Here is a 12471-nt window from a genome sequence, read left to right on the forward strand (position 1 = left end):
TAGCCTGTGTCAACACACTTCATTGCGCGCATGCTGCTCTGTCAGAACCTTGGTTTCAAGCCATTAACGCTTCCTTGACTTAATCCACCACCATTTCCTCCCTCCTATACCACCTAGCTAAGCTAGGCTTGTAATTAACATGTCACTTATCACTAATAGTGTTTTCATGCCCTAATGATCCAATTTTTGTGATGGAAATTATTCATGTAATGCCATTTACATTGGAATAGTTGGGAAGAATTCTGAGCAATTTTCATGTGGCTCTCTCTTTTTTCTCTTTGCTTTCTTGGATTCTTTAGGGACCATAATTGAGGATTACAAACACAAAAGACAAGAAACATCACATCTGAGTAGGAGATTAGTTTGAATTCTGATTGCTTGCTAATTTGATCTGCACTTTAGCATGTAGCGTTATTCCTATCTTAGTCTATTCTAAATAATTTCACAGACAATTCATAGTTTTAAGGATATATAGTCTAATCCTTCGTATTGTATAAATTTAAATTGTATTGTCTTTATCACTTCTGTCGATTCGGGTATTGATCAAAACAAATAATGCATATCGCTTGTTAATACGTACGTACATATTATCCGGACAAGATTCAGAGAATTGCAAACAAAAACGCTGGATGATAATGAGAAGTACTTGATCAAGAGGATGAGGATTAAGCTGACTAATCACGGCGTGCTGCCGAAAATATAAATCATCCTTAATTAGCCCCCATAGATTAACAACGCAATATTAACTTGAGACAAGACACAATAAAATGATTGAAGATGAAGCAGAAACGACAACAGTTGTCTCAATCTCCTTAATCGACATTTCAAAATTCCTAACCTCTTTCTTCTTCTTTTGGTAATCAGTCCTAATGCAGAGATTGATCTTTTGCTTTGTAACTAAGCAGCCTGACTTTTGTTAACTTGGTGTCAATCTCCCATCATCATTTTTCATCCCACTAATTAAATCTTCCCTTCAATCATTAGATTAGCAGTAAAGAAATCGATTAATCACACTAATTAACTTCTCTCTCTCCGATATATTATATAATGCTCCGGATTATTAAAATTTTTAATCGTTAATTAGTTCATGGCATAGCAACTAATAATTTGTACATTGTTCCAGACCATTTATGTACAGGTACGTATCACGTAATACTACTGTGTAGTGCACGCTACTACTGTACTCCAGAAATGTGAAGCAATTCAAATTAAACAGTAACCTCTCATATCAAAATGTGAGAGCACAGATTTGAATTTTTACAATGCTGCAAAAAAAAAAAAGCCAGAGGCTTTGTCTTGGTCTGCAAGAATACGCAGAGATCTCTCTCTAAAGCTCGATGAGTCCAGCTCCACCTGCTTCTTTCTGCGCTGAAACATGATTCTGATCTCCCCAGTCGACACGTTTTCTCTTCCAATTCGCTCGCACCTTCCCAAAACTTGAATCCCTGAATTCCATAAAACCCAACATGACCAAATATTTATTGCTGTCTGTAACCAAAAAAGAAGAAGAATTTATTGCTTTCAACAAACTCATACGTAAGCTAAGCTCCGATTAGTTATGCCACAGCAAATCTAATCCCCTGCTAATCATTTCCCATTTGTTTAGTTACTAATCTGGTGGTTAGTACAGGTTTAAGTTTACTAATCCCTTTTCTACTACCAATCTATATATATACCTCTCTTCATCATATTAAGCTTAGCTGAGCTCTCAAAGATTGCTCCTTTATGAATATCCTCCCATGACCAAGACAAATAGGTCCCATTTTTTCCCAGAGAAGTTTGAGTTTTACAATACCCTAACATTTGATTCCCAGTTCCAAACCCAAGTCATGGACTTTAAGGCCATGTCTACCACCACAGCCTCCGCCACCGCCTCCATCAATACTCCTGATACAGACACTGAGCTCATCCCCACATCTGACCCCAAATCTGGGCCCTTCAGATCCTTCTCCTTCAACACCGGCACTCTGCTGAAGCCCCACCACCACCCATTTCACCTTCCTCCGCCGCAGACGACCCCGGTTGGCTACCGAGAATGCCTGAAGAACCACGCTGCCAGCCTCGGCGGCCACGCCCTCGACGGCTGCGGTGAGTTTTACCCCAGCCCCATTTCCAACCCCGCCGACCCCACCTCGCTAAAATGCGCCGCCTGCGGCTGCCACCGCAACTTCCACCGCCGTGACTGGCCGGACGAACCACGCGCTTTCACTCCCCCAAAGGCTTTTCTCGTCAGCTCTACTCACCACCACCACCACCGCGTACTCCCTCCGCCACCAGCTCGCCACAGCATGAGCCCAAGTCCGAGCCGGAGCACTAGTCCTGGCCCAAGCACCACCTTGAGCCCCCACTCTCCTCCGCCGGTGTCTCACGTGCCGCCCTCGTTCTTCGGCACCCCGACCCAGATACTCCTCGCCCTCAGCTCCGCCGCGTACACAGGGCCACCGTCGGATGAGAAGCTGAGTAATAATCCGACGGGTGGGAAGAGTACTACTGGGAGGAAGAGATCGAGGACCAAGTTCAGCCAGGAGCAGAAGGACAAGATGTTCAGTTTTGCTGAAAAACTAGGTTGGAGAATGCAGAGGAGCGAAGACAAGTTCGTCGAGGACTTCTGCCATGAGATTGGGATTGGTCGGAATGTCTTTAAGATTTGGATGCACAACAACAAGCACCAGAGGAGGCAGAGGTTGTTGTCTTCGGCCGGGTTGATCAATGACTGCGATGGGAACTACGGCGGTGATGCCGTCGGAGGCAACAGCTTTGATTCCAATGCCGAGGAGGACAATAACAACAACAACAATGTGAATGCAATTACCAACTCCCCTAATGAGAGTAGCAGAGATGATCATCACCACCAAAGGTTCTATCTTTCCAACAATGGGTCATCTTCGTCGTCTTGAAATCAATGAGTCATTAGAGTTGAGAGCTTGGAGATAAGTTTCAATGTTCCTTGTGTTTACTAGTTTCTGGTTCTGGTTAGCTTTGTTAATGGTGGTTACTGACTAGTGGTTTGAGGATTGAGGAAGAGAACAGAGGCTAATTAACAGTTAAAGACAGAACTAATCAATGTTAATGCAAGTTTAGTTTTCTATTTAATTTGTAGCATCATATATGAAGCTAGCTGGTTGCTTTCTTTGAGTTGCAGACATGTTTGGTCTTTTTTTTTCTCCCTTTGTTTAACCATGAAATTAATCCCGGAGAATAAAGGGGAACTTTCTATATGAGGGAATTTAATTATTTACCTTTCTGCGTTAGGGAACTTGGTTCATTTCTCGTGGGTTTCTTTTAAGTCTATGGTATGAATCATATGATTAATATTTTCCATTAACTTAAAAGTGAAGCCTTTGGAGTTTCGCCATGCTTACTTGTCCAAAATGTGCAGCTTTCGTTTTCAAAATTTGGTTAAAACGTTGTCATCTGCAATTTTGTTGTTATTCATTGAAGGGTAGACCCTGCTTCTGCTCAAAGCCTCAAAGTGTATTGAATTCTTTCACCAGATTGACCAGAATGGTATTGGTCTTTGATGGAGATCAGATGGGGTTTGGTGCACCTTGACTGAGGTAAACGTGCTGTGATTAATCTACTCTAGGGTTAACGTCAAGTGAATTTCTGTAGAGTAGCCTTTTTGATATATATTACTAAATGCCTAGCTGAAATATTTTTATATATAAGATGAGATATAAGAGGTCTTGTCACCTTTCTAGATTCTAGAGTGACATCATATCATGCTAGACTAGATTTTTAATCTACTGTATCATTTGCACGCTAGGGCACATGAGAAAATAACATACATTGTTGTAATATGTCTTTTTTTGTTGAACAGAAGAAAATTCAAGAAATTGCAATACAATTTTCCAAAGAGTTCATAACCGCACTTGAGTTACACAGCTTGCATTAGTGGACACAAGAAACATGTATTTGAAAAATGAACAGATTTAATTACTCACATTACACACCGTTTCCCCAATTTTTAGTACTATAGGTTGTATTATGGTTATCTAAGTCGCGAACGTATCACATATATTCTTCGATTTTCTAAACATCCATGAACGTATGAAAAAAAAGTCACGAATGTATGAAATTGGCCGACGCCTAGCGCCGAATTATACGGGCCATGATTATATACAGTTCAATAAGTACCAAGTGGTGCAACTTTTACATGTGGGATCTTGGGAATTAATCTCATAGCATACCAATAGATTTTGCCTTCATGAGTTCAATCTTCTTTTGAAATAGATAGAATAGAATATGTACCGATCTAATTATACTATAGCCCCCCTTCAAGAACGATCTTGATACCGGAATATATTAAGAAAAACGTAGACCGTAAGAGGTGTGTAGTATAAAAGTAGTTAGTTGGATTTAAAGTGAATAATTAGTGTAACAAAAAAAAAAGAATAATTAGGTTTTAAAAATATAAACAAGTTCGAAGCCTGGGATATGGACCCAGACGAAACACGTAATAGAGATCGATGTGTTGTCATGCCTGCATGCAATTTAGTAGTTAAGAAATGGTTTTATATGGATAGCCTGGGCTTTTAAGGCAAGTCGTATACCGGGATTTGCTTAAACAAAGGTTTGATTAGGTAGTGGAAACAGTGCCCAGAACATGAAATAACGGCCAGCTTTCCTCTTTTGGTTGGATGATTAAAACTGCAAGCATTGTTGTTTAGAATATCTGAATATGAACATCATCTTCTGGAAATAATTAAACTAATGCAGATGATTAATCGTTATGATCTTTGTATAAATATCGAGCTTGATCCACCGCCCTTATATACACACGCGTCGATATCAGCTAATGGTTTATCCTCATTTCCGTGATAGAAAATAGAAACTTCGGGAATTTCATGATTTCATAAGCATGTTTAGGTTTGATATGTTTATCAGATCTCCACGCGTACGTAATTGTGTAACTGGATCTGCATTCTGCAAATGATTTGTAATGGTCTGGTTAGCAAGAGTGGGGTGCCATTAAGAAGTAATTAATCATGATCAGTAACCTGCACTCTAACCCTAAACATCTTGGTCATGGACTCATGGTGATGGCCTGGCGATGATGAAATACACATTTTGTAGGTTTTGGTTTTGCTTATAGGTATGATATTGGAACCTACTTAATTTATGTGTCTCAAGCTCATAGACTGTACATGTTAGTGATGTTACAACTTACAAGGGTTCACGCTCTCTTCTTCCATTAGTTCCATATATATGGCTCTCACAATTGGTCTCTTCTATTTTAAAGTTATGATATGATATACAAGTGATCTCTTTAATTTGTACCGTCGGCATATGTAATGACTTATTATATTGTTGGGAATGGGAAGTATAGGAAAATCGAAAAGTTAAAGTGATCAGAGTGTCTAGACTATTAAATCATATTGTTTACATACAGCTTTTGATGAAGCAAACTAAATAATTTAAGAAAAAAACTATTATATTGCCTAAATAATATAAAAAGGGACGCAAACTCGGTTTATACTCTTAAATCTTAAGTTGGGTTGCCCTTAAGTTGATAAATTTTACGCTTTTTGAGGAATCATCAAACTCATGTCATTTGTTATAGATACAACGATTATACAATGGGTATACAATTTATAGTAACTTACAGAGTTTAATGCAAGTAATTATTCAACTTCATAATCCTGGGCAACTTTTACGGAAAATTCTGTTATGCCCGGCTGTATGTCATGCATACAGAAAAACTCAGTTCACTCACACACACAACCCATCGTGCAGATCACGTGCTCCCCTAATCAATGTATGTAAAACTTGTTGTATGTTGTACATGTATGTACAGCAGATGAACCCAACTTTTACGGTCATGAAAAAAAAATTACGTCTTGTATGTTAAGCGGGCTTTCCCTTCAGGGAACCAAAATCTCAGACCGGAGACCATTGAAAAAGAAAGACCGTAGGCCTTATGAAGATGAGTGGGCTGTCAGTTTGGCCTTATCGATCATAGGACGTAATCGTACCAGGCATCTTTGAATGTGATCGAATTTGGCTGCCCCTTCATAGCTTTCATGTGAACTCTGTACGTTCAAGTTCAGGATTTGATGCCGTGCAGAACTACGTACTGCAACTTCCAATCACAAAGTCGCATGGATTTGACTGGATAACTGAGCACATTAAGCCTCACTTGTTTTATAAACATCAACTACATACTTTCACTTCTCTCCCAGTTTCTTCTTTTCCAGCTATATGTCTCCGCATCCATAGACTGGATTCTCTTCTCTCAGTCTATCTTTCCTTATATACTCGGACTTACTTGGACAGATCCATGAGCTACAATGGCACCACATTATGAACTTGCCGCAGGTATTGTATAATGTCTACTTGAATTAATGACTACAATTTGCTGCTATCAGATTGCTGATGTCTACTATTGATTCATTTTCGGTACAAAATTACGTGCAGATAGTTACTAGCAGCTGGAGTTAAAAGTCTTGTTGCTTTTGAATTGGGAGGTTCAGGAATATTGGAATCAACCTATACAACCACCCCTAAGATATTGCATTTCCGCATCAGCGCAGTCTTCAGGTATATATCAAAAGACGCAAAAAGATTGAAAGATCAGTTTGAATACTTGACTAGCCTAGCTAGTAAAATTTACTAGTGTAAACCATTCCTTTTTTCCATATCTGTTGTTAATAATGTGTCGAGATAAACAAGTATATACATCCGCAAGTCAAGTAATCACCAGGCACATTCGGCTTGACATATGTTAACATGGAAAAAGAAGAAATGAAGGCTCCATAAGGACCTTTCTGTGAACAAAATTTATGTTGTCTAGCTTCTCATGGCACCAAACTAACTGATCTGATGTTAGTTTTGACATATTAAGCACTCTCAAAACCAGCCTCAGTTCAACTTGAGCGATAAACAAACTATGCTCAAGTCTATCTTGATCTTGATGCTGCTTTTGGAACTTCTTCACTACGCAATTACCAGTTCTCTGTATGTCTTTGAGCTTTTTCTCCTTCTGCAATATGATTTTGTGATCAAAATTCAAGTAAAACAATGCCGATCCATTTGAGATTTATGTAATACAACAAACCTTTTGAAGATCTTTCCGGATATCTATTAGAAGCTCCAAGTCTTTATGCTCAACCTGACTTTCTTGAAGGCTTCTCAGGACCGCATTTCTCTCGTCACTGCGAAGAAATGTCCAAAATAACTGCATCGATTCTTCAATGATTTTCATCAGCATCTCACTCACTATTATCAAATCCTCCTCCTCCCCTCCCATTCCATGTTTCTTATCCTTCCTACGATCATCTGCAATGCAAACTATATTAGACTGACACTAGGCCATATTAAGGGACCTGAAGTCTAATAGCATAACATGTACGTGCAACCATTGAACAATCATAAAAGCACCTCTTATGGTTGGAACTTGAAGAAGACTGCGAACGACACATCGCGTACTGACATAGTGCTGCACTCGAGGGCCTTGAAATGGATCATCTTCTATGAATCTTTGCAGGAGCACTTGAAACAGTTGAAACTCAGTGGCAACAACATTATAGTGATGATGATCATATTGCTGCAACTCATGGGCTTTTCTGTGCTGCCAGTGGAGAATTTCCCAAGAGAGGCAAACCTGCCCAACGTATACCAACTCCAATTCCTTGTGCAAGTCTCCCACAAATTTCGGTAAAGGGTCAACTGCGGTTTGTCTTTGTGCTCTACATCTCAACAGGTTCTGTGAAAGAATAGACTTCATAATTGGATTAATGGAAGACTTTTGCAAAGAAATTGGCTTAACTTGGTCCTTAAGCTGCAGAAAACCTGTGGATCATCAAAAGCAAATCAGCATAGACATATCTTCAATTAGACACTACCTAGATTTTGCTTTCAATTTCTTTTGACCAAGTACTTTATGTTCAATATGGAGTGTGGGGTTTAAGCCATGTATATTTTACAGGTTCATTATTTTCCTTATACAATATAGTGCATATAGACTCATCTTTGACAGAGACTTTGTTTTTTTTTCCATTCTTTTTCTTATATGGGTGGAAAAGCTATGTGACATCTTTATGATTAATGTAAAGAAAAGAATAGGGTTATTGTTTGCCATTGAATCTTAATTTGTGGAAAACGATGTGGAATGAAGATTGATGGAGGCCCAGAAGCATGTTCCATGGAAGAAATTAAAGAAGATTTTGCAACAGATGGGACATCAAAATCACATTCAGCCATTCATACAAGGAAATCGAAAATTCCACCTATTGGTTATCTGACTTCTCTCATCTGTGAGAAACTCAACCAAAAGATGAGAAAATAAGACATCTTTTAGACGAAACTTCTTAGAATACCGAAAAATGCAAACTGACATTGATTTCAAGGTGTTGCACGAAATGTATATATGCAGAAAATATCAAATCAAGATAGATAGGTTATGTACTTATGTTAAGAATACTTAAAAGTCTAATACTTACCAATTGCATGCATGGTCTGGTTGTTCAAGATGTCCAGCTTTCGCATCTTCTCAGCGTAGCTTTTGTACACCTTCTGAATCTCTGCAATTCGATCTTTGTATTCGAATTTTTCATCAATCTTCAGTGGCTTGAGCTTTATATTCTCCACCAAGTTTGTAGATTCTGAATGATCTTCTTCTGATATAGTGGGAAGCCCTCCTGTTCTCACATTCTTAATTTCCCTTTTAATCTGTTCAATGAGATCATCATGCTCTTCATAAGACTCCCAATTATTTTCATCGTCCGAAACCAATACAGACTTGGCTTGCTGCAATCCATTTCCTTCTTCTGCAGATTGTACTAGTGGACTAGTCTCTTGTGTCTCAACCTGGACTAATTCCTCTTTATGTTCACCTCTCTCCTCAACTTGATCAATTTGTTGACTATAACTCCTCAGTTGGGGCTCTAACAATTCAATGTAATCATCATCAGAAGATTCTGAACCATTTTGCTGATCGTAAAAAACAACTGCTTTTCCATCTGGGATACGTACATCAAGCAATTGATCGTCTTCCATATCGAAGTGGACTCTATGATGATCCTCCGCATCATACTGAAACCCAGAGCTATGAGGTTCAAGTCCCTCGTCATACGGAACCGCATTTCTATATATCAAGAACTGATAGTTAAGTGAACCCACATCATGATCTTTTCTTGAGCTTAATGGGTCTTGTTTCGAATCAGAAACAAGAGAGCAATTGTGTTCTTCAACCTCACATAGCTCATACTCAGTGTCCAGAACCTTCTCAGTACAAAATTCCTCAATAGGATCAATGGCTGATTTCTCGAGTTCTTCATTCTCAAATGCTTCAATTACTTCAATAGGCTTCACTGCTTTTTCATGATCAGCATCATGATCCTTAGCTGCTTTAATAGGAATTTGATAATCAGAGGATTTAGAACTGTCCCAATCAGCATAGAATTCTTGGACGGTAAAGCTCATGGCTTTTGGTTCTTCCATGTAGCCATTAATATATCTATTAGAAGTATACTCGTACGAATCGGTGCTTACAGCTGAAATGATCTGAACAAAACTGGGATCCTCTGTTTCAGCTCTGTTTTGCTCGGAATTCTCTGTCTCTGCTCTGTTTTGCTCGGAATTCTCTGTTTCTGCTCTGTTCTGATCGGAATCCTCTGTTTCTGTTCTGCTCTGATCATCACTTCTTCTTATTATGGGAGAATCCAGAGACAACTCTTCTTCTCCTTCTGCTGCTGCTGCTGCTGCTTCTTCTTCTTCTTCTTCTTTTCTATTTGCATCAAATTGATGATGATGCTTTAAACAAACAATAGGGTGATGAACTCTGTGATCATCTGCATGAAATCTGGAAGAATAATAATATATTAACGTCTATTAATTATTCAAAGACAATAATAACTTGACAATTCAGTTAGAAAAACACAGATTTAACTTGAGGGAACCTGATGAGTATGTATCTACTAATGAATCCAGACACACAAAACATGTAGTGACAGACGAAAACCCAAATGGAACCAAGGACTCCAAGCATGTTCCCGCTTGACATACGTTTGCAAACGAAATCAAACTGGGTTTTCATCACCAGAACTTTCTTGATAACCATCATTCCACTGAATCAAGCTCTTCAATCATGCGCAAAACGCTAAGAAGAAAACGAATTCATTGCGACAATAGAGGAGTCTTTCTCTGACTGCGATTGGAGACAGAGAGCGAGATTAATGATGGTGAAACAATATAAAGGCCGAAGTTAAGAAGGAATACATGTGTCAAGTGCGAGATTGTTGGAGATGAAATGTGCAGCAGAACATGAAAATGAAAGATGAGATATACGTGGGAGGGGGTCGGTTTGATATGTGAAGCTAACAGTTAAAGGCGTTGGCTTTTCAGCTCTGGTGGGAATGTTGACGCAGAAGACCGACACGTCTCCCGCGTGAGTCAAACTCCATACTACCTTCGACCTTTCCTTCTGTTTTGGGTTTCAGACACTTCTTCTACGATCTTGCCTGGTAAACTAGCTTTGCAGATGTTTAAAGGTAGGTTACGAAATTATTAACATGCGGGATGAAAATCTCAGGTGAACATGACCAGTTGAATCAGGTAACTAATCGAATTAGGTAATTTACCAAGAAGTAACTGAAAGTCAGCAATTATTTTCTTCCTTGTTATGAAGTCATTAATGGCGTTCATTGTCTGTGTATTGTTATGCAAATTGAATCTGGAACCGGAAACTATAAATACTCGACCTGATGAATCTCTTTTAAGACCAAAAAAATTTAAGTTCGGAAATAGATTAATAGCTTCCTGTCGAAATGTAAACAAAGTAAGTGCAATTTTATATAGCAATTAGTTTTGCGTTTCTTAAGCTCATGTAAAGTCTTGTTTTGGTTAAAATGGAATCCAGCCGGCGATGGTGATATGGCATTTTTGTTAAAGGAAATTGAATACCGTGAATGACGAGCTACTAGGTGGTGTACATTTTGATTTGCTCCTCCTAATTACCCAATGGCTTGTATAACACCTTATATGATACATAAAACTTATGGTGTATACATTCTTTTATAGTTATACATCTTTGCTTTGCTTTAAGATATTGGGTTACTATCGTTAATTTCAAATACAATGAAATTTTAAATGATAATTTTTCCGACTTAGTTTTGAAAGACTAGTATATGGTTTTTGTCCATACAGTGTAAAATGCTATATATGATACCATATGCTAAAAACCACTAGGGGTCGATGGGCATATTAGATTACTAGGTATCCGTTGTTGCTTACAGTTCGAGCTTCATATGATAATATGAGTTTTTTTTTCGATGAATATGATAATATGAGTTGCATGGTGCATGCCCTTTGCCTGCACTGATTAAGAAATATATATATATATATATATATATATATATATATATATATATATATATATATATAAAAGGACGGTGCTTATGGGCTTATGGCTCTTTTGGACGGCTTTTGTTTGTCATTATCGAACAATTAGAATGTCATTATAGAGTAATTACTAATTAGGTTAACAATTAAGAATAAAATAAACTTCATTGTTCCAATATACACGCGTGTAAGATGAGGTACTGCCGTACTGACCATGGAGACATAAGACATGAAATCCGATACTCTTCCATTTCTTATTCTTCTATAATATTCCAAATGAGAAAGATAGAATAAAATCTGATACTTATATATAATTAGCAGCAAATGTCTAATTTCTGCGGTGCAGATTACCAATCTAATGACATATAATTACCAGATGGATCGAGGCGATTCCATCATATATTCAAGTACGTTGAGTTAATCGAAATTAACTCAAAATGGATAGTTATATAGACCCAATCAATCTCAGTTTGCTTCTTATGCTGTATCAGTAACGAGATTCATGAAAGGTAGAATTCCATTACTCGATCAGAAGATCTATATGAACCTAATGTGGTGCGCAATGACCTTATTAATTAGGTGATTTGGACATGCAAGAGGTAATAGGGTTTCCACTTGGGATGACTTTATTTTGGTGTGCGTTTTTTTTCCAAGCATAATGAACACTCGAAGATTAACAAGCAGAATCAGATTCAGACGTAACCAACCAAAGAAGCTAGCACGTCAAGCCGACTTTTCTCTTCTCTAAATTCTCAATTCCATTTGTATGGAAATGAAAATGAGATGCGCTCTATTTTTAGGTGCTTAATTTGTGGGATTGCAGACTCAGGGCGGATATAGGGTATTGGTGGGGGACTAAATCCCTCTAAGAATTTGAGAAATACTTACCTAAGTACATGCCATATATTCATATGGTGTAGTTTTGCATGCTTGGTTTTAAAGTTTTGTTAATATCAAGCACATCCAAGATCAAATCCCAACAAATGCATATTTGTGTGTCTATTTTTCTATTTACTTCTAATATTCCTTGATTTCTTCAATTTATTTTCATTGTGCACTCATCTTGATTAAGACTTTTGTTCAATTCCAAAAAAAATCTTTTCCAATTAACTAAACTTATGATAGTTTTGA

At 38.0% G+C, this 12471-nt stretch overlaps 2 protein-coding genes across 2 annotated transcripts; one reads left to right on the top strand and one right to left on the bottom strand.

The window, feature by feature from the left end:
• Positions 1–1468: 1468 nt before the first annotated feature.
• On the top strand, positions 1469–3093 carry LOC126790960 (zinc-finger homeodomain protein 8-like). The gene has a single exon (XM_050517347.1). It carries the CDS (start codon positions 1740–1742, stop codon positions 2895–2897), a length of 1158 nt encoding a protein of 385 aa, XP_050373304.1. The 5' UTR covers positions 1469–1739; the 3' UTR covers positions 2898–3093.
• Positions 3094–6615: 3522 nt separating this feature from the next.
• LOC126790633 (uncharacterized) lies at positions 6616–10290 on the bottom strand. The gene is made up of 5 exons (XM_050516954.1): positions 9900–10290; positions 8442–9802; positions 7381–7791; positions 7058–7278; positions 6616–6982 (listed from the first exon to the last, which is right to left on the bottom strand). The coding sequence occupies exons 1-5, from the start codon at positions 10061–10063 to the stop codon at positions 6725–6727; spliced, it is 2415 nt and encodes an 804-aa protein (XP_050372911.1). The 5' UTR covers positions 10064–10290; the 3' UTR covers positions 6616–6724.
• Between the last annotated feature and the right edge of the window lie 2181 nt (positions 10291–12471).

The sequence above is a fragment of the Argentina anserina genome, chromosome 4 (genome assembly GCF_933775445.1).
Source record: "Argentina anserina chromosome 4, drPotAnse1.1, whole genome shotgun sequence".
Classification (NCBI taxonomy): domain Eukaryota; kingdom Viridiplantae; phylum Streptophyta; class Magnoliopsida; order Rosales; family Rosaceae; genus Argentina; species Argentina anserina.

Bases quoted from the DNA above. Each gene is read 5' to 3' on its own strand.
- LOC126790960 (XM_050517347.1), top strand. From the start codon at position 1,740: ATGACCAAGACAAATAGGTCCCATTTTTTCCCAGAGAAGTTTGAGTTT.
- LOC126790633 (XM_050516954.1), bottom strand. From the start codon at position 10,063: ATGATGGTTATCAAGAAAGTTCTGGTGATGAAAACCCAGTTTGATTTC. The intron at 7,792-8,441 runs GTAAGTATTAGA...GATGATCCACAG, and splicing joins CCAGACCATGCATGCAATTG to GTTTTCTGCAGCTTAAGGAC. The intron at 7,279-7,380 runs GTGCTTTTATGA...TTTGCATTGCAG, and splicing joins TCAAGTTCCAACCATAAGAG to ATGATCGTAGGAAGGATAAG.